At 39.5% G+C, this 25,890-nt stretch overlaps 1 protein-coding gene across 1 annotated transcript; it reads right to left on the bottom strand.

The window, feature by feature from the left end:
- Window positions 1-534: 534 nt before the first annotated feature.
- Window positions 535-25,890, bottom strand: trpc4a (transient receptor potential cation channel, subfamily C, member 4a). The gene is made up of 15 exons (XM_051400942.1): window positions 25,209-25,890; window positions 21,693-21,922; window positions 20,412-20,630; window positions 16,771-16,911; window positions 16,008-16,184; window positions 13,543-13,743; window positions 6,186-6,531; window positions 5,469-5,608; window positions 5,171-5,371; window positions 4,930-5,051; window positions 4,476-4,671; window positions 4,176-4,370; window positions 3,451-3,492; window positions 2,952-3,041; window positions 535-2,153 (listed from the first exon to the last, which is right to left on the bottom strand). The coding sequence occupies exons 2-15, from the start codon at window positions 21,849-21,851 to the stop codon at window positions 1,440-1,442; spliced, it is 2,943 nt and encodes a 980-aa protein (XP_051256902.1). The 5' UTR covers window positions 21,852-21,922; window positions 25,209-25,890; the 3' UTR covers window positions 535-1,439.

Here is a 25,890-nt window from a genome sequence, read left to right as displayed (position 1 = left end):
ACAGATTTTAAATGATTTCTTTTTCAGACAGTTTTTGGTAGATTATCAACTAGCCAAACAAAAGCAATAAGCTATGTAAACTATATGACAGCTATTAAGATATTTTTTGTGGCAGTTTAATTGAGAAACATGATCAGGCCATGGTATTATGTTGTTATGCTTTCATGACTTTGAAACTAATTTTCAAAGAAAATAAACTTGATAAACAGATTAAATCCACGAAAATGGCAAAGAAAATAGAGCTGTATACTTTTTTTAACCAAACCATGTATTTTTTGTAGTTATTTCCTTTAAATACCACACAGGTTTTCTTCCCAATTGATAAGCCTTTATGAATGAATGAATGACGACAAAAGACAAAAAACAAGAAACAAAAAACAACAACAAAAAGTAAGATCCTCAAAAGTGACACATTGTGTTGGCCCATTACGATAGCATCATAGTTTTTAAGCATTCTGTTCATGTCTGTATCTGTCTGCAATCTGCATTGAACAAAGGAAAGGAAAAAAGCCAAATAAAGAGTCTAGTTTCCAGTTTATTTTTTATCTATATTTTAATCTCTATAACATCATTCATTCAAACTAACATGACATCTAAAGTTAAAAACAGCAAATTTGTTGAAAATAACTAGTTTATTTTCTGTAGTAGCGATAAATAATGAATAATATGTTGCTTTTAATGGTTGATAGGCTGTGTCCATATTGTATATCTCTTATTATTCTTTAATTGACAGTCGGCTACCTTACATATGAGAACACTTGTAATAGACTGTCACGATTAAATGTACCATTATCCTCTTCCACGATGAGAATCACCAATCCCAGGTTTTTGCATAGAAAAACATTGACAGAATTGTTGTTGCATGATAAGAGCTTGACACATCTTTGACTAATACTGTATGCCAGTATAAAGTGTGTAAAGTGCCGAAACAGACAGAGTAAGGCAGAGAGTCGGGTCTAAAACAGAACACATCTATTGCTCTAGTGAGATAAGGATAGGGAGAGTTAAGCAGTGTTGAGATAAACAGGAAAGGGAAAGAGGTAGAGAGAAATTGATGAAGGAGAGTATGGTGAATGGTGGATAACTTGAAAAAAAGGGCACATGTCAGATAAGGGTCAAGGAGAGAGAGGAGGTTAAAGAAGGAGAAAATTATGTTTCAAGAAATAATAAACCTTCCAATTATCTGCAGGGATGAGATAAGATGACATGACTTTATCCTAAAATCTAAATCCTTGTGATGCTCACACGGAGCTCCGTTTACCTTTGCTGCATCTCCACTCCAGCATCTCCATATAACAGCATTTAAAAACACTGAAACCAAAGGCCTCCCTGAGTCTCCAAAGATCAAAGCTGGTCATCCTCCCTCGAAGCTCACATTGATTGTCAGTCTTCAGCCCAGCATTACTTGTCCTGTATTTATATGCATGTATTGTCACATCTTATGCTTCTTCTCTAGATGACCCTGACAAACATCCATCAGCTACTGAGTCACTGCAGGGTAAACTCTCTTTGTCCTTCCCCTCAGTTTCTTTTTTCCCACCTTCATCCAAGCTGTTGTTGGTGTTGGAGACCTCGCTATTTTCAATCAGGGGCTCATTTACAGCGGCTTCTTCCTCCTTTTTTGTCTCCAGGAGTCCCTTCTTATCCTTGCCTTTTACTGTATGCTCTTTGTCCTGGCCCTCTGCGTCTGAGCCCCCAGACTCCCCTGCTTCCTCTGACAAAGAGTACATCTTTCTGGAAATTTCTAATGTGCCTGATGCATCTTCATTGCCACCCCAGTGGCGTTTCTGGAACAACCCAAAGTCAGTGATATCTTTGGGGAAATTTCTCCTCTGGTTAGACTTTTCACTGGAACTCTCATCAGAGACCGGGGACAAGAGTCCGTTAGGTAGACCGTTGGAGGCTTCAGGCGGCCTGGGTGAAGCTGTAGAAGTGCCCTGCTTGAGGATGGATGTGATGATCTTGAATCGGTTGAGTTTGCTTTTCACCTGGCTGCTCTGAGGACAGGGAGAAACCTCGAGTGAAGAGCTGGAGTAAGCAAGACTGGAGTCCACTGAGCTCCCACTGGCCTTCGCCCCCTGTAGAGCAGGCTTTCCTGTCTTCATCATGCCCATCACCTCGTAACGAAAACTAGAGATATCTTGTTTCAGCTCCTGGGTGAGTAAAGCAGAAAGTGATCTCCCTTGGTAAATTAACTAATAATTTTAATCGTCCCAGTCATTGGTAACTTCAGAGCAGACTGCAGAGTATTGATTCAATTTAAACTCAGTCAATACTAAGAGGATAATTATAATAATGATAAAGCACTTTCTTGTTCCCACAAAGCATGCAAGAATATTTTAATATGGGACATTTTTCCATATGCCACATCTTGAAAGACCCACAGCTGACAAATAATAACAAGCCAAGCGTCTGTCCTGCTAAATAATGGCCAATTTAACTCTTTTTTTGTGTATGGATTTTTTTTTTTTTAATGGTTGGTGTGGCAAACGTGTTAGCAAACGATTGTCTATTTATACACCCAACAGACATAAAGCTACATTAGAATAACTTTGGAGTTGTTCGTGTCCACCTGGTGGAATTAAGTTCAATAGTGAGTAAGTTCAATGTTAGTTTCTCACTTTTTAGCTCAGGTTTTGGTTTCCACCAACATCTGACAGAAATATCTGGATCCATGGCTCCTATATGTTCCACTACGTTGTCCAGCAAGTCATTTGGTATCATATAGTGGCTTTTTTACTGAAAATGGCTGCCTACTGCAGCCCAAAACACACTATGAAAGCGGTGAGGATGAACCTAAACAGCAGTTGTGGGTCGGAAAAAAACAGAGTTCTTACTGCAGAGTCTAATAATTCTCTGTGGGTTTGTCATTAAAACTCCTGTCAAATACATGTAGTCATGTGATCTATTGCACCCATTTCAGTTATTTGCTTTGCAGGAACTGTGCATACCTTGAAGTTTTCTTCAGTCAGGCCTTCCTCTGTCTTTGCATCTCTGATCATAGCGGCCACATAACGTTTCACCAAGTTTCTCAATACCTCCTACGGGGGGAATGTATTTGAGCACAATAAAATCTTCTAATATTGAATGAAAGTGTCGTTTTACAACAGAATACAATAGTCAGTCAGGAAAAAGATGGCAAATATAGATGCACACAAGAAAATACATTTCAGGCTAGCAGCTACTACAATAACCACCTGCAGATATAGACAAATAGAAAATCCTCTACAGAGAATGGTGATGAACATCCCACTGAGTGTAATTGTTAGGCCTGTTATATGAGACATCTCAAAAGCGTTCTATTGATAGATTGAAAAGAAAAGTGTAGAATGGCAGTCAAAGGGCAGAATGTGTGATCTGTCACTCACACTCACGCTCTTACACACACAGAGACACACACTCAGAGGGCAATAATCAATTTCAGCTTGCTTTGAAAGAGACTACATTTACCTGATACTGATGGTTCATCCTCAGGTTCTCTGCTGCTCGCCTCTGCACAGACATCAGATGCCAGAGAGGTTAAGTTAGAGCAAATGTGGGAGATGAGAGAAAAAGCATATTTAGTTTTTCACAGTATCACACATTTTTATTAAACTTTGCTGTCTGTGGGTCTCACTGCATGTGGCCCCTGACTGTTGTAGCGCAAAACAGTAAAGACTTCCGTCATTAAAAAAAATATCTTCTGCTTCGTCTGCCAGTTATTTTCTCAGTAAACTGTTTTGTCTATAAAATGTCAAAAAAAAAAATAATAGTGAGAAATGGTGGGGTCTTGACATTCCTGGTTTATCTCACCATCAGTCATAAATAACATATTCAGTTTACTGTGATATATGATGGGGAAAAGCAGCAAATCCTGGTATTTGATAAGCAGAGCATTTTTTGCTATAACAACGATTGAAATGATTAATCAAATCCAATGAATGTTTCTGCAAATCAACTAATCGATTCAGCTCTACTATTCTTACAAAATGACTGACTGCACAAAGAAGAGCAAATAATGGTGGGTTTTAAGAAAAATAAGTAATTTGTGTCTGGCTGACAAAATAATAAATATAACAATTTTCAAAATGAATTATGGATATCTGTCTAACATTTTAGAACATAGGTTTTCTGAGATTCACTCATCAAAAAAAACAACAAACAGACTCTCTTCTTTCTATTTCTGTGTGTCTTACCCCGAGAGTTCCAAAAGTTTCGGGCCGCTTGGAGCTCGTCCTTTTGCACACTTGCTTCTTGATCCAGCAGATGAGGTACAAGAATGATTTGGGGCTGGGGATGATGTTAAATGGGGCAGGCAGAGTGGCCCCTTCTTCAAAGTAACTCATCCACAGCTTTGTCCTGGCAAACTTCCACTCAATGTCGGCATGATCCTGAAATCAAGATTAGGGCACATGAACAACACTGCCAACACAATCATTATCTAATCCACACACTCATGTGACTTTTTGTTTGCAACATGTTTGATCTGTGCTCACAGCAATGTGCTGGTAGGAGTTGTTCATCATGGCTATGAGCATGTTGAGGAGAACCACCAGAGAGATGATATTGTAGGTGCCAAACATGGTGGCGCCTACAAACTCAGTGAACTGATGGTCTGCATCCACGTTGGTCACATAGAGGCTGATCAGACCAAAGATTGACCAGAAGAGAGACTGCAGGGTCTCAAATAATCTGCATGGGAAAGATATATAGTCAGTGTAAAGTGAACATTTTATCAATTGAAGGTGGAGAAAATTTTGTTTTTGAAATTCATTTTCAACATTAGTTTCTCTTAGCAACTGAAAACCTTTTCAGTTTTCACGCATTTGGCAACCAGTAACAGTAACAACATACACAGACACACAACTCTCTCTTTTTTTGCCACTCAATTTCCCAACATCACACATCTACACTACACATGCAAGCCAGTTTAGATTCATGTGAACTTACGTGGAGAAAGCGTTATTCTGCTCCACACAGCGGATGCCTTTGCATTTGCCCTTCTCATCTGAAGCCTTCGTCTCATAGTAAAAGTACAACTGGTTCAGCCCATTAGCAAAGGCCAGTAGGACCTGGAGAAAGAAAATTGATGAAATTTAAGCCAACCCATCTGTTTCTTTGTCTTATTTACTGTTCCTTACTTAAACAACTGTGCGCATGTTTATATTCCTGCCCATGTGCAAACATTTACCAGACAATAGATGAAGAGGAACTTCAGGATGTCCAGCAGCATTCTCCCCAGAGAGATCTGCAGTGGCCCCAGATGAGAGTTGGCTGTAAACAGCGAGATGAGGCGCAGGGAACTGAAAATGTTCGCTATGGCAAACACTGCCTCAGCTACTAGTGTTGGGTGCCACATCTCCCACTGGTTCCTGGGTTTACTACCACTGTACTGAACAAGACAAAGGATGGCGGACAGAAGTGAGAACACAGGAAAGTTACACAACACCTAGTGTCCATTTCACTGCCATGCAAAAATAATTGGTTACCTTAGTGTAGGCTACAATCTTGAGAGATATGGTGGCCAAGTATAGAGAGTTCATGACAAAGTCCATCAGGTTCCACCAGTCATGTACGTAGTCTTGGAAACCACCATCCCACATTTGTTTGATCTCTGCCCAGATGAATCCTAGAAATACAGAGATTGTCTTCTCATCTGTTCAATAAAAATTCTTATACCAAGGACACAGAATATACTTAGTTTGTGATTGGCTGTTGTGGATGTCTGTTAAAATAATATGAGTTATTTCAGGCTTCCAGTGTTGTACAAATAAATGTCCCGTTCACTTTCTGCATGGACAACTTTAGGTGAGTGGGAGTTAAAGCAATTCTAGCACTTCTAGCTTGGATGAGCATGAAACTCCCCTGGCTGACTCTCCAGAGCAAAAGATCAGAAATTGCATTATAAAATATCAGTTTATTTTATTATCAGGACTGAGAGTCTGCATCTCTGTGACACTGTATTCAGACACAGTGGTGCTTTGAGTTACACACTAAAGTCCGCATGCTAACACACTCACAGAGACAAAAAACTGACTACCTCAAACTTAAAAAAAAATGTGTGATAAGATGAGCACATCTTCTCCTCTTTCTATGTTAAATGGCCATGATGTTATCATGATGTTATTTTTGTACATCAATGCACTCATCTCACTTACAGCTATCCGCAACTATAAATGCCCTCAGTCCTCACCCCTTTTACTCACCCAGTACCCAGGGCAGGATCATCCACTCCACAGTGGTTGGTGCCGGCCCCTGTCTGTCCTGCCTGTCCTGCTCTGTGGTGACAATGTGCTGGGAGGCGAGGAGCAGCAGGAAAAGAAAGGTCAGGTAGGACGCTGTATGGCAGATAAACTTGATGAAGGGCTTACGGATGAAGAGGCCATAGCGACTTTTAGGAGCGATGAGGTAGCAGAGAGCAAACGCAGGGTAGAGGAGGCCGATGAAGACACAGGTGAAGAACTTCCCTGCCCATTGGCGACGTCTCCAGCCGGGGAACTCATCATACCACCGGGATGCCAAAAGCTGCTGGCAGTTTGGCTGAGCTACAAACTTAAAGTAATAAGAGAAGGGAGGGGAGAGTTATTTCATCTGTTGGATCTACAGAGATAACAACTTCACTAATCTAAGGCATGATTGCAGCATGTAAGCCTGCTGGGAGACAGCATCCTCAGCCTGAGGCTATTTAGAGGTTTTACACAGAACATAATGCCCTAGTGACCACATGCCAGAATTAGCCCCTGCAGCAAGTTCCAGTTTAGAGAATACAAATGTAGGAGTAGGATGTGTTGGTGGTGTCAGAAATTGAAGGGTAATAGACACACATGGATATTTGAGAAGGGAACTCAGGTAATGGCTGTCTTGACACAGAAAATAAAAAACAAAAATAAAAAGGGGCCTTACACAGGCTGTGAAGTCAGTAAAAATTAATGTTGTCAGGAAACAAGAGAATCATGTTTTACGATGACTGCATTGCATTTCTTGTTGATTTTCCTGAGATAATAACACAGCACTCCCAAAAATCTGAATATTATTGGAATTTCATCTAGAGCAGACAACCTTTTATGTCTCTTACCCACGACAGGAAAAGGTTTAGGGCATAAATCATCATGTGGGAAATATTTTGCCCTCTTTTCTGTCATTTGGCTCGTCTTATGTTTTGTATTACTGTGATCAAGGATCAATACCTTATGTGGCTGCAAAAGTGAAAAGAATGACAAAGGAAATTTTTGCTAAGTTAATGCCACGCTCCACTTGGTAACTGAGTACAGGTTTACTGCCTCAGCCAAATGGACTGAAGCATCGTCAGCATCTGGTGATAATCTAGCCATAGCTGGGATTTGTTCTCATTCAAGAACAACAACGGAACTCATTCTGTATTGTATAACTTAGTCGCACAACACGAGCAAGCATGTACATGCAAACACACAATTTTGTTTAATGTCACATTGAGCCTCTGTGTCAGAGTCAAAGTGTCGACTGACACTGTTAGGTGCCAATTCACCAACTCTACAGCCTTGTTACCATGGGAACCAGAGATCCCTATCTGCGTCAGGGTCTGGAGTAGAATGGCTTATATTTCCATACTTAGTACAGAGTATTATGTATTGTGTTGCCACAAAACTTGAGAGGAAATCCAGAGAGGGAATATAGGAGAAGACGAATATCATGGATGAGTGGAGAAGAAGAGGAATTGTCCTCCTTTTTCCAAATGAGAGGGAGAGAATTAAGATAATAGGGGTGATCAGTGATACAGCCTCAAATCTTTGTTGAAGCTGTAACTTCTGACGATGGAAGAATAAAGAGGAAAGAAAATCTCTGCTGATTTTCTTTCTTCATATGACTCCTTTGAGCATGAACCTTATAATAGACAAAATAACCATTAAGACAAACCTCATTAAGTTGCAACCAAATTCTGAAGCGGACCCATGGGTGCAGGGTAAGTCTTGTAATGAAGTACTTAAGCCCAGAAAATAATGAATGAATCAAATGAAAATCAATTGTTTTAAATTCTGCAGCAGCAATGGATTGAATAGCATTCTGTCTATTTAAAGAAAGCTTTGATCACTTTATCACAAAAGGTATTTCATAGACCTTTTGGGGCATAAGTGAGTCACTCATATGCAGTTAATTTTTTGCTTGTGTCTTTCACTGCTTGTCTGAACATTGTTCCTAATTAATGACATTAAACAAGAGGTACTTAAGCTGCCTGATGTCTTGCCTTAATCAGCATGATATATTAAACACTGACAGTGATGCTAATAAGGTCAGAAATTAAGCTAATTAATGTTATAATTAGGAAACGTATCCATGCCAATATTTGTCTTAACACATGAGGTGTAATTATTTAATAACTCTGCAAAATCTAATGAGATTATCAACTTTATAAGGGAAATTTTGATAATAATAACAACATTAAGTGATCTTATTTCATTCGTTTTTTTTATTTAGCTATAGCTAGCCACCCACAATCCCCTTAACTTCCATGCATTATATGCAGCTACCTTCCCATACGAAGCCTCTCTGCCTATTCCTTTTTCGTGGGCAGAGTCCAACACCTCTGTTATTTCACTCTTTCTCTCTTCATCTTTCACAATCACTTCCAAATGTCAGCTATAGCAAAGTGTCATATTTGCCTTAGGTGGCTTGTTCACACAACTCAAACAGTATCCCCCCTGGTCTCAAGTCCAGTCTTTCCACTGTTAACTGTCCAAAAGTGCCAGGAAAGCACTTCGGTGTGTGAGGGCGCTTTTTCCTTTTTTTTGTCCTGTAAAGACAAGTTTCCCTGCAGCTTTACCAACGTAAAAAAATCTGCTGAAACTCTTTTCTTCTACTTTCACACACTGACAAGCATGCAACTTACAGCTGGTTAGGTTTAACAGTTTTTTTTACTTTTGTAAGTGTTAAACAAGGTCAGTGTAGTCCATAGTTATTGCAAGACCTAGACTGATCATTTACAGTATTTTTCAAAGCAAATACAAACAGGTCTTCGGAATTAACCTACAACCTGATGATCACGCTGTCTGTCACCTTTAATGCTTCTGAACTGCTCTCACGCTTATAAAAACAGGGTGTTGATGGATTTTACTTGACTCCAGCAAAACAGCATGCAAACAATGTCCACTTTCAAAATGTGCCCCAGAGTATGTGTACATTTATAATATAAACTCTAGTAACAATCAGATTAAATAAAGCACAACATCCTTCTAACAAGACTGCAAGATATATAACTGGTTTAGTTTACTAGTCAAAGAAGCTAGCTATGAGATTATATTACCTTCAGGCAAATAGGAGTATTTTTAAAACTGCATTGGGAACAAGTTATCGCTTGTGTTAAGAAAAGTATTATTTGAAGGCACATTAAATTGTGAAGACAGATATCTGTTGCAGTGGATTGCTGAAACAACTGTGTGCTAATGGTCCTTCACTACATAATACATATTCCTGTTAGTGCAATTTTATCTCCATTTAATGGTGTCATTAAAAAACATCTTGAAACACTGAATTGCAGTTTTTATGACACATCACAAGGGGGCAACGTCAAACTACAGCATGGAAAAATTAACAGGTTTCTCTTGGCGCTATTTTCAAATATTAAAGAGACAGGCATTTTTACACATTTTGCGAATCTTCCATGTACTCACCTATATTTTTGCAAGTATATCATTACGAATGAGAGTGATCCACTGTTGAAAACCCTCAGGGAGGTTGAGGGGATAATCGCCACTTTAATGCGTATGTGTTACTGATCATATTTATCTGATTCGGCCTCCCGCTGCATCAAAGCGCAGGCTGCTCTGTTAGCTCAGCTCTTTAGACGAGAGGCCTGTGGAGATTTCTCTTCAGACCGTTATAAATTGCCTTTTTAAACCCTGGGAGCACAGCAGCAGCAAAGCCAAAAAGCACACACAGATTCAAGTATAAATAGGACCGTAAACGAGCAATTGTAAACACACTACGCGCGTAAGAGGGTTAAGAGGAGAACTGTCTTTTAGTTTGTTCGGTTGAGGGTCAAAAACATGCACCTCACCTGACTCACTGCAACACTCATCAACAGCCAGTACTAACAAACAAATTCACACATTCAGGGTAAATGTCATGCCAATTACAAGAGCATGTCTGCGAAATCGCTGAAAGAGATGAGTGGTGATCACACCACAGACAAAATTCTCTGAACAAAGTAACTACTTTCTGCAAAAACAGTCAAATGAGCCTTTCCAGTCCAACTGAGTGTCCACTTAACCCTCCATGAAATGCAGAGGGCAAAACCCTGTCTGGTTTAAAGATCATCTGTCAGAGACACAAAGCAAACATGTGTCTGCATGTGTGTGTGTGTGTGTGTGTGTGTGTGTGTGTGTGTGTGTGTGTGTGTGTGTGTACATACATTGACTCTGTATAGAATAAGTCATCTTCCCTGCTGCAGAAATCGTCATTACATTGCCAGTTCTGCAGAGAGCTAAATTATCAGCTGAGTCATAATTCTATGGCCAAAATCTAATGTTGTATACTTCACACACTATATGTTTCCTTTCTCAGAATCTATAAACAGTTTACTAAAGCATGTCTGAAAGATTTCCACAAAATACTACACCTTATGGCACAGTGCTGGCACAGTCACTGCTGTTACTGTTAATGGAATATTTGCTTGTGTGGTTAAATTTAGATAAAATCAAGTGTCACACAGCAACTTTTGCAAGACTGCTATATTCTCTCCATATTCTACAAGGGTGAAAGCACTAGCTGCATGATTACCAAATATTCTGCAAAAAAACTGTAAATCAAATCAAGTTGTCTCTGTCTAATATTCAGTTCAAAACAAGTGAAAAAAATCTACCAGTGTAATAGGAATATTGCCTCCAATAGAAATCAAGTTATTCCAAGGACCAGAGTTTTGAAACAAGACAGAGTAAGGCAGGTTGTTTGTTTCATTTGAATGAAGAAAAATTTAACTTGATTTAAGAAAAATAGCTAAAATGCTTTTACTGTAATGGCAGACTTTCATTTCTTTCAGGAAAAAAATACTTTATGGACAGAGAGAAATTACTTTAAATGAAGGAGAATTTTACATCAAATACACAACACTCTATACACACACTCCCACACACAACCACCACCACAGAATGAGAATTTCCAGCAGAATAACTTTACCTTGAAATGACTGCTAACCACTTATCATTTGAAAAGGGCAGCTGGGTGGATTGTTACCCACATCATGAGACACTTCTCCTCCATCAAAGTTCTAGTGCGATCGAAGGGTGTTACTGATAGCATACAGGAGAAAGGCATATTGGGATATCTCTAGGATAATTAAAACACTCCCGTGGAGAGGAGATGCATGAAGGACCACTTGTGGCTGAGGCAGCAGGAGGGAATGTTTGTTCACAGTGTGTGCGATGACAGATTTACTGTCAGTGACAGAGAGGTTGGGTACGCTGACAGGGGACTGTCCATCCTTATGTCATACTGTGCACTTGCGCAACTCCCAATTGTCCTTTTGTGACCCAACATGTTCTTCTGCCAACCTGTGTCTCGATGAGCAACAACTGGATGGATAATGGCCATTTCATAAATGAGAGATGCCTTCATAAGAGATGCCTTATGAAGGACTGCTCTGACAGCCAGGCAAAGCTCCAGCAAAAGACAGCTGAATGAATTATAAGTCACTTCTGGGATTAATGTGTCTGCTTCCTTATCATTTTGCTTCGCCTTTATATTAACCGGAACGATTCCGCAGTGTAATATCTATTTAACCCCTTTCTTGTTGCCTGACGAAGCCTTCAGTCATCCCATAATAACTTAGCAACACTATCAAAACCGGCCCTCCAAGGAAAACATAGCTCATTCATCAGTTATAACCCTTTTCTATTTACCCACAGCGCTAAGCTTTAGACAGGTCAATATCTAGTTAAAGTAGATTAGAGCCATAACTAATTAATTTTACAAAAGAGTTGGTATGCTGATGAATTATCTGAAACATATCTTTAACATCTCTTTATTCATCAGTAATAATTATAATATATTTGGCACATTAACGACATGAGTATAAGTGAAAGACGATTTCTTTATTAGCCATAAAAGTACTCAAGGTTTATATAGCAGTAGCAGACATTTAATGACATACTTCAAAGGAATTAAAATTTACCTTTTAATTATTTTTCCCCATACTAATTGTTCCTAGCTCTACCCACTCAGAAATCATTTATCTCACAACAGAAACAAAAGAATGAAATCCAGCATTATGAACAGATGTTCTGTACATGTTCTGAATTAAACATTGTAGAGCATGTATGTTTAACTGGATGTACTGAATGTAGAAGTTCCAGCAAAAGGTTATTGTCTTTTCAATGGCATGATGGCTGACTGGACTTATACTAATGTGTGTAGCTACCTATGTGTTATTTCAAGGAAGTAAAGATCCTAAATTTAGAGCCACAGTTGCAATTTTAATATGAAAAAAGTATTATCTTGCAGCTGCAATGCTTTGGTATTGGAAACACGCTTTGGCTATCTGTCATCTGTGTAAGCTGCCAACTTGAAAACAGATAAAAATCCTACCCAAACCAGTTTCTGGCACTCAAAAAAGAATCTGATGCTAATCGAACATCATTACAGCAGTTCATATTGGCTGGCAGTGACACCTGTGAGAAGACACTGGCTTGGTACAGCAGAAAGTACAGGCTTGGCAGTCTTCCCCAGGCAACAAACAGTGAATGTTGCCTGGAGCACGTGGCATTGAAATCTAACAACAAGCTGTATCGTAGATAATGAAGCAAACAATACTTGATGGAGGAAAAAAATAATACAGTAGAGGATCAAGGAGAAGCATGAAAAAAGAAAATATGATTCCTTCTATATTACAGAATTCAAAAAGAATTAAACTGTGATATTGCAGTCATATCACAGCTCTGCTTAGGTACAAGAGGTGGCAGGTGAACTTGACTGTGTGGTAGAGTGTGTGTGTGTGTGTGTGTGTGTGTGTGTGTGTGTGTGTGTGTGTGTGTGTGTGTGTGTGTGTGTGTGTGTGTGTGTGTGTGTGTGTGTGTGTGTGTGTGTGTGTTCCTCATTCCCTGCTATCTTCCCATTATTGCAGCCTCCAAAATAAAAAAGCAACACTGTCTCTGTGTCCTTGATTTGTCCTTCAACTACTGTATTCATGTGTTTAAACTGTCATATAATGGCAAAGTGAGTATCAAATTACCTTAGGATACAGAATTTCTTTTCACAGCTTTTGCCTTCTGATCCATTCAGAAAGCTATGCATTACTCTATAATCAAGCTAAATACCTTATAAATGGTAAATGGACTGCACTCAGGGTTTTACACTACATTTCACATTCAGCCATTCAAATATATTCATACACTGATGTTACAGTATCAGGAGCAATTTAGGTTTCTGTATCTTGCTCAAGCACACTTCAACATGTAGTGGGAAGATCCAGGGATCAGACCGTTAACCATCTGATTGGTGGACAACCCACTCTACCTCATTAGCCATAGCAACCCTTGTACACTAAAAAGTGAAATCATTAACATTTTGCACTTTACTATTATGTATCATGCTTACCTCTTTTTGGTGGTACTTGATAGCAAGTTTTAGTCTTGCAAGGTCATTGTTGCCCTCCTCGTCCAATAAGTTGGTGTCATCTCTGTAGTTGAGGATCATCTCCAGCTCTCTGGAGCTTCTTGTTTGGTCCAGGAGGTCCTTGGCAAATTGTTTACACTGCTGAGACAGCTCCTCATACTCTGATTTGAACTCATTCTCCACCTTAAAAAGAGCAGGATACAGATAACACTTAACATAAAGAGAACTGCAAGAACCTGGCAGCTGAAATGTAAGTCAACATTGTAAGTTTGTTTAGAATGCGGTGTTTCTAAATCAAACTTCTGCCTTTAGGTGTTTTGTGTCATGAAGCTGTTTCAAGCTAGTTTACTGCCATTTAATAAATGCACCACCCCTAAGCCATTTATTTTTATATATTTTGAGGTTGTTTTATCTATACAAAACTTAAATGCAATAAAAGCATGTTAAAATTTGTGTAAAATATACAGCGGGTAAAATAAGTATTGAACGTCACCATTTTTCCCAGTAAATATATTTCTAAAAGGTGCCATTGTCATGAAATTTTCACCAGATGTCAGTAACAACCCATGCAATCCACACATGCAAAGAAACTAAAATAAATAATTTCAGAAATTAAAGTTATGTGTAATAAAATGGAATGACACAGGGAAAAAGCATTGAACACGCTTACTGAAATTGATTTAATACTTCGTACAAAAGCCTTTGTTGGTGATGACAGCTTCAGGATGCCTCCTGTATGGAGAAACTAGTCGCATGCATTGCTCAGGTGTGATTTTGGCCCATTCTTCCGCACAAACAGTCTTCAAATCTTGAAGTTTCCGTGGGCCTCTTCTATGAACTCTGATCTTTAGTTCTTTCCATAGATTTCCTATTGGATTCAAGTCAGGTGATTGGCTGGGCCATTCTAGCAACTTTATTTTCTTTCTCTGAAACCAATTGAGAGTTTCCTTGGCTGTGTGTTTGGGATCATTGTCTTGCTGAAATGTCCACCCTCGTTTCATCTTCATCATCCCGGTAGATGGCAGCAGATTTTTATCAAGAATGTCTCGGTACATTTTTCCATTCATCCTTCCTTCAATTATATGAAGTTTGCCAGTGCCGTATGCTGAAAAACAGCCCCACACCATGATGTTCCCTCCTCCAAACTTCACTGTTGGTATGGTGTTTTTGGGGTGATGTGCAGTGCCATTTGACCTCCAAACATGCTGTGTACTATGGCATCCATAGAGTAGAATTTTGGTCCATCTGACCAGACTATATTCTCCCAGTATTTCACAGGCTTCTCTAAATGTTGTGCAGCAAACTTTAAACACGCTTCAACATGTTTTTTCTTCAGCAATGGAGTCTTGCGCGGTGAGTGTGCATATAGGCCATGGCGGTTGAGTGCATCACTTTTTGTTTTCTTTGAAACAATTGTACCTGCTAATTCAGGGTCTTTCTGAAGCTCTCCACAAGTGGTCCTTGGCTCTTGGACAATTCTTCTGATAATTCTTTTCACTCTTCTGTCAGAAATCTTGCAAGGAGCACCTAGTCGTGGCCAGTTTATGGTGAAATGATGTTCTTTCCACTTCCTGGATTATGGCCCCAACAGTGCTCACTAGAACAAACTGGAACGTTTAGAAATCCTTCTGTAACCAATGCTATCAGTATGTTTTGCAACAAGAAGGTTGCGACAGTCTTGAGAGCGCTCTTTGGTTTTACCCATCAGGAGATGTTTCTTGTGTGACACCTTGGTGATGAGGGGCCTTTTTATAGGCCATCAGTTGGGACTGAACCAGCTGATATTAATTTGCACTGACAAGTGGCAGGATTGCTTTCTAATTACTGATAGATTTCAGCTGGTGTCTTGGCTTTCCATGCCTTTTTTGCACCTCCTTTTCGTCATATGTTCAATACTTTTTCCCTGTGTCATTTCACATTATTACACTTAACTTAATTTATGGACATCTACTGTTTCATTTCATTCCAGAAATATATTTACTGAGAGAAATGGTGACGTGTTCAATACTTATTTTACCCGCTGTATGTACACTGCATTTAATAGTAATAGTGTCTCTCTGAGTAAACTCAATGAAAGCATCTGCCATCCCTCATTTTTATTTTATTTTTAGCTTTACTCAACAATTTTAATGATTAACTTTATATTTAACTTTTATATTTCATCTGGAAATGCCATGAATTATAGCAGGCAAGGATACCAATTTTGTAATTATTTCAGTGAATTTTCAAAGCTGAACCTGGTGTATTTTTTATTATTTTTTATCAAATTAAATTTACCAAGATCAGTTTATATGAAAGCATGGCTAATTAATTGACATGCTATTGAATGTCACATGATGATATAATCAAAGGGCACATAGAGGTTGATTAAAGCGACAGTCAGATAATATTCCAGTTCCTTAAAATCAAATCCTATATTTCAGATCCACTAGCTAGCTCTCTCTCACCTTGCTAAGCTCCTGCAGCTCCCAGCTGAGCCTGAACGCAGTGAGGAAGGGGTCCTCGCTGGAGAGCGCAATTAGAGAGGGACTCGACAGGGCTTTGTAGATGTTGAGACGTGAGCGTGAGTGCCGCAGGCTGTCCACGTCTGAACTAGACACACACTCCACACAGTTACAGCGCACCTGCAACATCAAACAAAGCATGAATGCATTTTAATAAGGCTTCCCCCTGTTTAGTAATAGATCATGATTCTGTCTAGCAATGCAGGCACTGTATCTATCATGTCTACTACGTACTGCCATGCCTGGTTAGGTTATTTAGATGATAAAAGCCCAATCTTTGAGATTTTGACTTTATAATAATTATTATTATAATGATTTTCAATTAAAGTTTAAGAAATAAGCATTTTGTTTGTTTCAAAACCAATCATTATCTAAAAAAGCACATGCCTAAAAGCATTAATCATGCAAACAAACCTTTATCAGCATTAGAAAAAATGTATACTTTAATTGATTTAGTTGTTGTCTATTATATCGTATAACTAAGATCAGATAGTGTATGTTCTGTATTATCTGAATTTGTGTTATTGATTGACTCATATAATACGTCCATGACCCCAGTGGATAATGTCAAACTTCAATCATGCTGCTCACTAGACTTGTGTTTGTTTTCTGAACAGTCGTTGACATTTTGGAGATGTGGGGTTTCAAATAACAAGAAAATACTAATCAATTTACACAACAAATTAGGGGCGTTTGGTTTACCCACCTCATGTGGCTGTGGCATAGACACACCTTTCTGCACCAGAAGCTTGATAATTTCATAGTTGTTGGTGTGGGCAGCAAGGATGATGGGAGTGATGTCAGGGGTGAAGTCAGAGAACTGCTTGTCCAATAAGATAGGAGGAACCTTTCAGGGGAGAGGAGAGAATAAAAGCTTTAATCAGTCACACATACAGTGAATAAAGCTTTGGAATAAAGGCCTTGGCCTTATGTGAGCTATTGTCAATGTTTGGCCATTCAGGGTCCTTTTTCTTTCTGTCCGGTTTAACTGTCACTCTGACTGAAAGATCTGTTCACCTCAGAGCGCAATTCAAACGTCTTTAAAGTGAAGTTAAATGGAATAAGCAGGATAAAAAAAATGTTAGAACTTTTGGCAGCTGCAGTGATAACTGTTCAAGAAATGATGCCCTTGGTCACAAGTTGCAGAATAAATGCCCTGCATATCAAAACCGCTGTAAATTTCAGATTTCAGAGGGACTCATTATGCTCCGAAAGAAACTCATTCCACCTATCCCTCTTATCACCCACTCCAGCTAAGCCCTTTTGCTATTCCCATGTCATTCAGTGGGAAAACAGGGCTGCGCGCTGCGGAGGAGTAAGCTGGCCCTTTTCACTTCTTTTAACTGAAGGCCTATTATCTGATTCTGCTGTGAGGGAGAGGAGGAGGAGAGAAAGAAGATAGTCAGGGAATGGTTGGGGTATAAACATGCGATAGGTGAGGACCTATTTAGCAACTTGATGCAGACAGAAGACAAATCATGAATCATGAATCATGAATGCCTGTATGAGTTGGTGCCATAACAAATATCTTAGAATAAGTGAAAACCTTGACCTGTGAGATGGATATCATGCATGTTGGTGACAATTTCATGGTAATCCATCCCGGTTTGTTGGTGTCTGGTATGTTTTGGTGATGTCTATATCTTAAAAAGCTCAGTGTGTAAATCTAAGCTGAATCCAAAAATACCCTAAAAGGCATAGAGAATAGATGTGAATACACAAGTCGCTGTATCGTAGATGTTTCACTATTTCACTATTTCACTATTTCACTATTTCACACAAAGCAGTCTGAGTAGAAACTCACCAGTCAGCAGTACTCTCTGAGGAGCAAAATATGAAGAATTGTTATCCAGGGAATTGGCTCATTTTCTCAGAAATTTTTCATTACCCATATTGCACAGAAAAAGTCATTTTATCATGTGGATACTAATTAATAATGTAGTTTACTCACAGAGCAGTCACAATGCAGCAGCAACTCCAAAGAGTGGCACAGAGTTATGTCTGAGAGTCGTCATATTTCGCAGAGGAGGGTGATCTAATAAGCTATATACTCTGTTCTCCATGTGGGAGGAGGAGGGACATCAAATAATCTATATCAAAAAGCCTTGGCCTGTGCCCAAGCATAGAGCAGGATGAGTGCAGGCTGGTAGATGTGAAGTTATGATAATAGTGGAGAAAAGAAATGTTGCAGCCCACTTGTCTATGTAATGCACTCACGTTACTCATATCAGAATGCGGCATCCAACATCAGCATATTGAAAAAATGCAACATTAGCATTAGCCTGCTTTTGCTTTTGTTTTCACTGTGCTCCTTTTTGAGCTTCCCTACTGGTTTTCATCTGTCATCCTACAATATCACAAACATTGTTTAAATAAAGCTGTTGTGAAATGGGACGCTGAGCAGTTTGTTTTTGAATGACACTGCAGAAAATAAGCTCAAGTCTTTGTGGATCCGAGCAAGCATGATTATGCTCACATTATGCTCTGTGTCATGTGTAGGAAGAAGCGTAAGGGGAGCCTTATGTAACTATCTTTATGTGTATATGATGCATGTTGCACAGAAACACAAAAACAAAATCATCAAAAATGTGGACTATGAAAAGAAAAAACAATAAAATGAAGAAGCGCCTGAAGGCTTGCTTAATTGAGAAACACTGTGAGCTGCAGTGTTTGTGCTTCCGACAGATGCATATCTACACTCAGAGGATGATACATGAAGCTGTTTAAAAAGCTGATATTCTATACACTCCTCGGTAGAAAACAAATAAGCCACAACACTTGTGAGGTTATTACAAACACATCATTTAGACAGCCTGGAAAATAAAAAGACAAATACACACAATTCCAGCAAAGCATAAAATGAATCTCCTCATTAATAAATCTCAGAGAAGACACTGGCAACAGATAGGATGCTCTTTTCCCAGACAGCCTTTTAATATAATCAATGAGCTTCTCTTGGGCAAATTTCGTAGCGCTAGAGTGATCTATTTTCGCAACAAACTCATGTGATAGGAAGAGGCACTATCTTACGAAGACATTAAGGTAAAGAGGAAATGTGGAAGCTGATAGATGTCACAGCTGTGGGGTTCAGACTGCAAATGTCTAGCCTCTGTACTTCAGTCCCCTCCACATCCATTTCACAAAGAGACTTGAGCTATTTCTTTGTGCTCTCTTTTGGTCCCCAATATATTCTTCCTTTTGCTTTCATTTTTCCCCTTTTTCACAATTTCACTTTATTCTATCAAAGCCAAATGAACAGGACACGACAGGAACGGCAATAACATCCTCCGTATGGTTGATCGATTGCGCCAAAAACATCTGTTCTTATGGTGCATTACTGCTGATAGAGAGAAGAGAGGAAGAACGCATGTGCGTGCTCCAGTGTGTACAGTCCATGTGTGGCAGGAACATGATAAAGAAAACGCTCCTTGAGTGTAGAGCAATCAGTGCAAAGGGCCTCCAATCAGGGATTAATATGACTGTATTTGTTTTTGATTACAGTAATTAAATCTCTAAACAACAGTTCCCATCAACAAGAAGATTGCGTTCTTGAACTAGTCTTGCATAGCCAGACCTATCTCCACACTTTGTTTTAGCTGTGCTAGTGCTCAAGATGGGTCTGGCCATTATCATATAGGGTAAAAAAAAAAAAAAAGAAAAGCTCAATCACTATGCAGCAACAGTACCCTTGCAAAATAGTGTTGGGGGGGGGGACTTGTTTTGGTGGATCATTTGTGGGATGGCGAGCAATGGCATTAAAATGGCTAAATCCCTGCAAAATAAAAGCTAACAGCTGCAAGCTTGCTTACATTGTAGTATACTCATTAAATCTCTTTCTGAAGACCTGTTCCTTTTCCAAAAGACAGAAAAAGGCTAATGAAGACAGCTTTTTGAAGTGTCAGCTTTTGTTGTTGCCAACACTACTGGGTCAATTATTTTGGATGGTATGAAAAGCTCCGGGCAACTGCATACAGTTTATAAGCTACACAATGAGTATTTTACTGACACTTCACTCTACCATTCCTCCTGTGATATGGCATGAGGGCCACTGTGCCAATGGCTGCTGTGTATTTTGTTATTTAGAGACACGTTGGCCTCAGTGATCAATTCTCTAGGATTTTAAACAAAGCTGGGATGTTTTTTTCAAATTTAAATTCAAATACTTTACATACATTTTATGATAAATAATACATATGGTATAGGTTGAAAAAATAGAAATAAATTGATGCTAAAAGTACCAAAACACAGTTATACTTATATAAGTTATATAAGAGCGCCAGCACAGACCTCAACCTCATGAATAAAACGCTTAATTTCAAACTCCTTTCCCATCAGTCCCCTCCTCACCTGCATGCCGCCACTAGGCTTCTTGTGATTTAGCAGCAGCTCCACAGCTCCCACCACTTCCTTGCGGATTGCATGCAGCAGGGCATCGCCAACGTAGACGCTGAAGCTCAGCAAGAGCTCAATGATTTCCAGGTTCTCGTTCTCAATGGCAATCAGCAGAGCCGTGCGGCCGAGAGGGTCGATGCAGTTGATGTTGATCTTGAAATAGATCTCTGCCTCCTGACAAAATAAGGTTGTGATTGAAAGTCAGGTTGTTTCAGGAGCTGCTCAGGGCCTTGGTGTAAAAAAAATGATTAGAAGGGAAGATACTAATTCACAACAAACAGACATTGATTTTTGAAAGGAAATGTAAAGTCTTCACACCTTTTAGATCTAACAGAGCAACAAGTCAAAAAAACAGTATTTTGGTGTGAGGCTTTGTTTGCCGCACTGATGACCACAGTCTGGTAACCTACCTATAATAATAGTAATTAATGGGGAACTACATCAAGTTTACACTTCAAAGTGTGGTTGCAGGTCTTGAGGTGTAGGCTACTACTGCATGGAAAAATTGTATAAAACCTTTTGTGGCTCCAGAGGGCGCTGTGAGCTGTGCATTTAAGTGATGTCACTTGAGTCAGCGTCAGTGCATTTAAGTGATGTCACTTGAGTCAGCGTCAGTTGGGGTTGACTACAAGTTTGAAAATGAAAAATATCTTGAGGCGTGCTACCTCTGTAGCTGCTGCTTGGTTTTTATTTTTTATTTAATTATCCATCAGGAGTCCAGCAATGTTATAAGAGTGCAATTTTTTACTGGTGGAGTACTCTTATGTAGTAGCTTTGGTGGTCATATCTGGCATTAGTTGGCTATAGCAGTAACATTTTAGGCTAAAGGCATAATGGAGGTTTTAGATTGAGATTTGCTCTCTAGAAAACAGCTGTTATGTACCTTTTCTCAGCTGTTTTCTTTTTTCTTGCCTTATTGCATTGCTATGTGACAAGTGCTCTGTTCATTTTGTGCATCCAAGGTACTGTGGTAACAGCTGGCTTGTTGTGGCAATATTTTGGGTCTACTAAAGGTCTGACACTGTCAAGGTAAAAGGCCCCAGATGTTATTGGTAACATGTGGAGGATAATCATAGCTGCACACGTTACCCATAAATCTTTTCTAAATCAGTCCTATTAGATTAAGGTTTCAATATCCGTCCATTCATCCATAATGTTTTCTCAGTGGCAGTATTCATTCATCCATTTACCCATCAAATGATCCATTCTTCCATGCATTTATACATACACACACACCTCCAGAGCTTGTTTGACACTAGCATAGTCCCCCTTCTCCACAGCTCCGAGGTAGGCTTTCTCCAAAGGTGACAGCTCCGACTCGGCCCGCACAATTCTCAATGGGATGCGGTCCCGGTACGAGGAGCTGTCACTCCGCCGGTAGTATAGTTGTGACATCTCCCCGGGCTTCAGCTTACCAGCACCCTGCTAACACTGCTACAGCTGCTGCCAGACTGGGGGAGTTCACACTAGAAAGGGCAGGAACAAAGGTGTTATAGGAAGAAGACACTTGCTGTTGTTGGTTTGGATTTTCACAAGTAAGAAAAGATGAGAAGAGGAGATGGGGACAGAGGTGAGAAGATTATTCTGAGAGAGAGAGATGAAAAGAATACCTGCAAATGGAGTGAAACAAAGACTGGAGTATAAAGGAATTTCACAAATTTTCAAACTTGAAATAAATTGAATATAAGTCTACTAAAACCTATGTTTACTGCAGATAAATCCTTCAAACTGTAGTTGACACAACATTTATGTCACTCAAGATGCATTTTTTGCTGTGAGAGGTATCTTTTAGTGTCTTTGAAGCATTAAGTGCATTTCTTTTGATCTACAAGTACCTCACATTTTGCACAACTGCATAAGCACTGAAAAAAAATGTCAGCAGAGAAACATTTCAAGTCACTGCATTATTTTCTCTGCTGTCCTATCAGGTAAATCTAAACCAAACAAGAAAAACACAGGTTGGAAGTGGTTGCTCCTACTCAATCGGTTTCACCAAGATACGACACACAACATCAGGCTTGAAGTGATGCAGCTGAAATGGATGGCTAGATGTTTAATTCTTGAGTTACTAATAGCTTTAGTTAATGTCATTAGCCATGCTTGCTAATTGATCGACAACAGCTGACTCAGTGGTTGCTTGGTGACAGTAAAATGACACCTCCAGCACTTTTGGCTGTGCAGCTTCACAGAAACTAGATTTCGCAGAGACACAGTGACACTGTACAATGATTGCTTCCTAACAAAGCGACGGCCAAGATATCTAGGTTCTCTGGAATCTAAAACTGAAACTGAATCAAAGATGAGAAAAACAGTGTTCACAATTGCATAAAAAGTAGCATTACTAAACTGATCTGTTACAATTTCTATTTGGATGTAGATCTCCTCAGACTACGCAACTATAATAATTATAACCTCATTTTAAAATCAGTATCAGCGTTAAGAGTAAGACTATATCCACTAAAAAGATGTGCAAAAAAGTGCTATGAACACAAAGGATTAGCTGTTTGCCTTCAGAGGATTTCAGACTCCCAGCAGCCCAATTAGTTAAAAAGAACAAGCAATTTATTTTGTTAATGTGTGTCAAAACTATCCACATTGTAGTCTGTGTCCTAAACAAGCACATTTAAAAACATTTTGGGAAATACATTTATTAGCTTTCTTGAGAGAGTTTGGTGAGATGATGGAGGTCCCTCTCATGTCTGTACATCAAACAGCAGCCAGCTTAGCTGTGCACAAAGACTGTGAACAGGGGAAAACAACTAGCGTGGGTTTTTCCAAAGGTACGAAAGTCCACCATCTCTAAGGCTCGCTAATTAACACATTTGTACAAATATTGGAGGATATAGCTCAAATGGTAGAGAGGTCGTCTCCAGAGAGACTGCTGAAGTTTACATGAGCAAGACCCGAACCCATACTGCTCCTGATGAGCATGCCATCCGTGTATGTATGAATGGGTAGATTGTTTGAACATACTCGATATAACGTGTTAATTAGTGAGCATTATAGTTACTGGAGGCTAGATGTTTTCCCGTTTCTAGTCTTTGTGCTAAACTAAGCTTACCCCTGGCTCCTGGCAGTAGCTTCATATTCACTGTACAGAGCGGTATCACTCAATACATGACATAACATGATACATTTTCAAGTTGAAACGCTTTCATGAAGTTTGAACAGTAATTCTCTATGGCAGGTGGCAAGCAATCATATGATTATTCAGGTTTTCAACTAGCAACCCAATGTTCCCACAGCTTGATTTGCAACAGGAGCAAGAATATAAGATGGCTGAAATGCAAGTTAATAAAGTGGAGGAACACAATTCACTGTCGGCTGGTGTTCCTAAACAACATTTGTTCCACCTTATGTCACCTGTCATCTCCTCTTACTGCCAAGGTGCTGCTTTCCTGATGTAGAAATGTTCTTATTTCCCTCCATAAATAAAAATAACTTCAACAAGCAGCATTAAAAAGTAAAATCTATTCCATCCAACTGCTTCCTGCTTGAGAGCCCTTTTGGTAGCCAGTTTTCACACCTCATTTGAGATCCTGGGCATTAGTCTGATATTGCTATGGCTCTTTGTGGAATAATTTCATTTTGAAGCGAATATACCTCTGAAGTGGCCACATGGGGACCCTGCAGTCACCATTGCTGAATAACTATAATCATGAGAGAGTAAGAATCATGCAGAGAAAGCGCATGCACTGCAGCAGAAAAGAGTAAGTGCCAATACAGCAGCTGATTTTTGAACTGATACCAAAGTGGGTATTAACATGTCTTTAACAACACAAGCCCCCCCCCTCAGCAACAGTGTTTAACATTCAAACAATATTATAATTCAAATATATCTGAAGACATGTTTTCCACAATTAGTTATTGTCTCAATTCCCCTTTTACATATGATGGATAGATGTATGTATGAAGTATGGTTATATCAGGTGTAAGTTGAGAGTTGAGAGTTACTCTGTGCTTATAAAGCTGTTGTGTTATTCCAACCCATAGGCTAATTAGACATTTTTTCAATGAATAAAACATACTGGTTTGATTGTTAATTGTCAACTTAGGACAGAAATTGCCATAAAAAGGCAAGTAAGCTACCAGCCTGCTGATATCTAGTGTGCTATTATTAAAACACACACAAACACACACACACACACACACACACACAGACACACAGCCTTCTGTGCAGAGGGCTCTTTCTTTAGTAATCACAGTTGCCTGGAATCAATATTTAGAAATAGAAAATCTGAGCTGTTTTGTTACACAAAGAGTGCAGCACTCAAGTGCAGTGGCAGGGAATATGTTGAGCAAAATGTCTTCATGTATTCTGAAAGTTGTACTGATTTGACACTGCACACACTACATAGATGAGCTTACCAGCAGCCCATTTAGATAGGCCTGTCCTGTGTTTCGAATGACAGTGAAACAATCATAAAATTGTCAGCATCCACTAATTAACGACAACAGGTCAGTGTAAATTGCCAGAAGGGCGCCTGCATACACTCACAGGTGAGATTTTGACATTTTTATTTCTGTTTGTGCAGTGATAGGTTCCAGCGATAACGTGGAATAGCATGGATAAAAATAAAAATGGTTGTGAAATTAAGACAGGACCCTTCTTTGCTGGAGTCCTTCCTCAGTTACATGCTGAGGGTCCCTAAAGGCGCCCAGTTACATCGTTTATCTTTACAGCCCTATCTAGCGTGAAAAGCCTTTTATTGTCAAAACCATTTTTCAAGTACATTGGAGCAAATAACTAACCTGTGGGACGTTGTGCATTGGAACTTCACTTATGGAGATCAATTTTCTTCCTTTGGAAAATATCCCAAGAGCACATGAGGACTAATAAAACAGACACGTTAAGCTTCAAAAGATCACCCGCCTTAACTTCTTGAATTGAGCATCCCCCCATTTGTTGAAAAACAAACAAACTGCAGGGTGGATCTGCATGAAGAGCCTGCTTGTTAATGTCTTGGTGTCTTGTTATGCCAGTCCGTCTTTCTCTTGGTTTTTAGTCTAGTCTGCATTCTCCCCTCTCATATTTGGAGACTTGACAGTACTCCCACTGTACATCCAGATTTGGTCCGTTTTGATCACGACTTCCATTCGGTCTTATTTGGGGGGAAAAGCGCAGACCGGCGCACACCGCATTCAGCTCACCGCGCAACAAATCCTGGAGACGAAAATAAGCAACAACAACGAAGTTTCCTCGGTGGATCGGTGGACAGCAAAGCGTCCAGTCTCCCCCAGGGTGTATTTTCACCGATGTTTATGCCAACTCGACTTGTCCACCTGTTGGAGGTGATTGAGCAAAAAGCAGCGCCTCCAGAAATAAACGCAGAGCAACCAGATGCCTGGCAGGCGGTCTGCGGAGCGCTGCTGCAGATTGGTCGTGCGCACTTGGAGACGCATTGAACACAGTGGCACTGCATGAGGGGGAAAA

The sequence above is a fragment of the Dicentrarchus labrax genome, unplaced genomic scaffold (assembly GCF_905237075.1).
Source record: "Dicentrarchus labrax unplaced genomic scaffold, dlabrax2021, whole genome shotgun sequence".
Lineage (NCBI taxonomy): Eukaryota > Metazoa > Chordata > Actinopteri > Moronidae > Dicentrarchus > Dicentrarchus labrax.
This window is presented reverse-complemented; position numbering and strand designations above follow the sequence as displayed.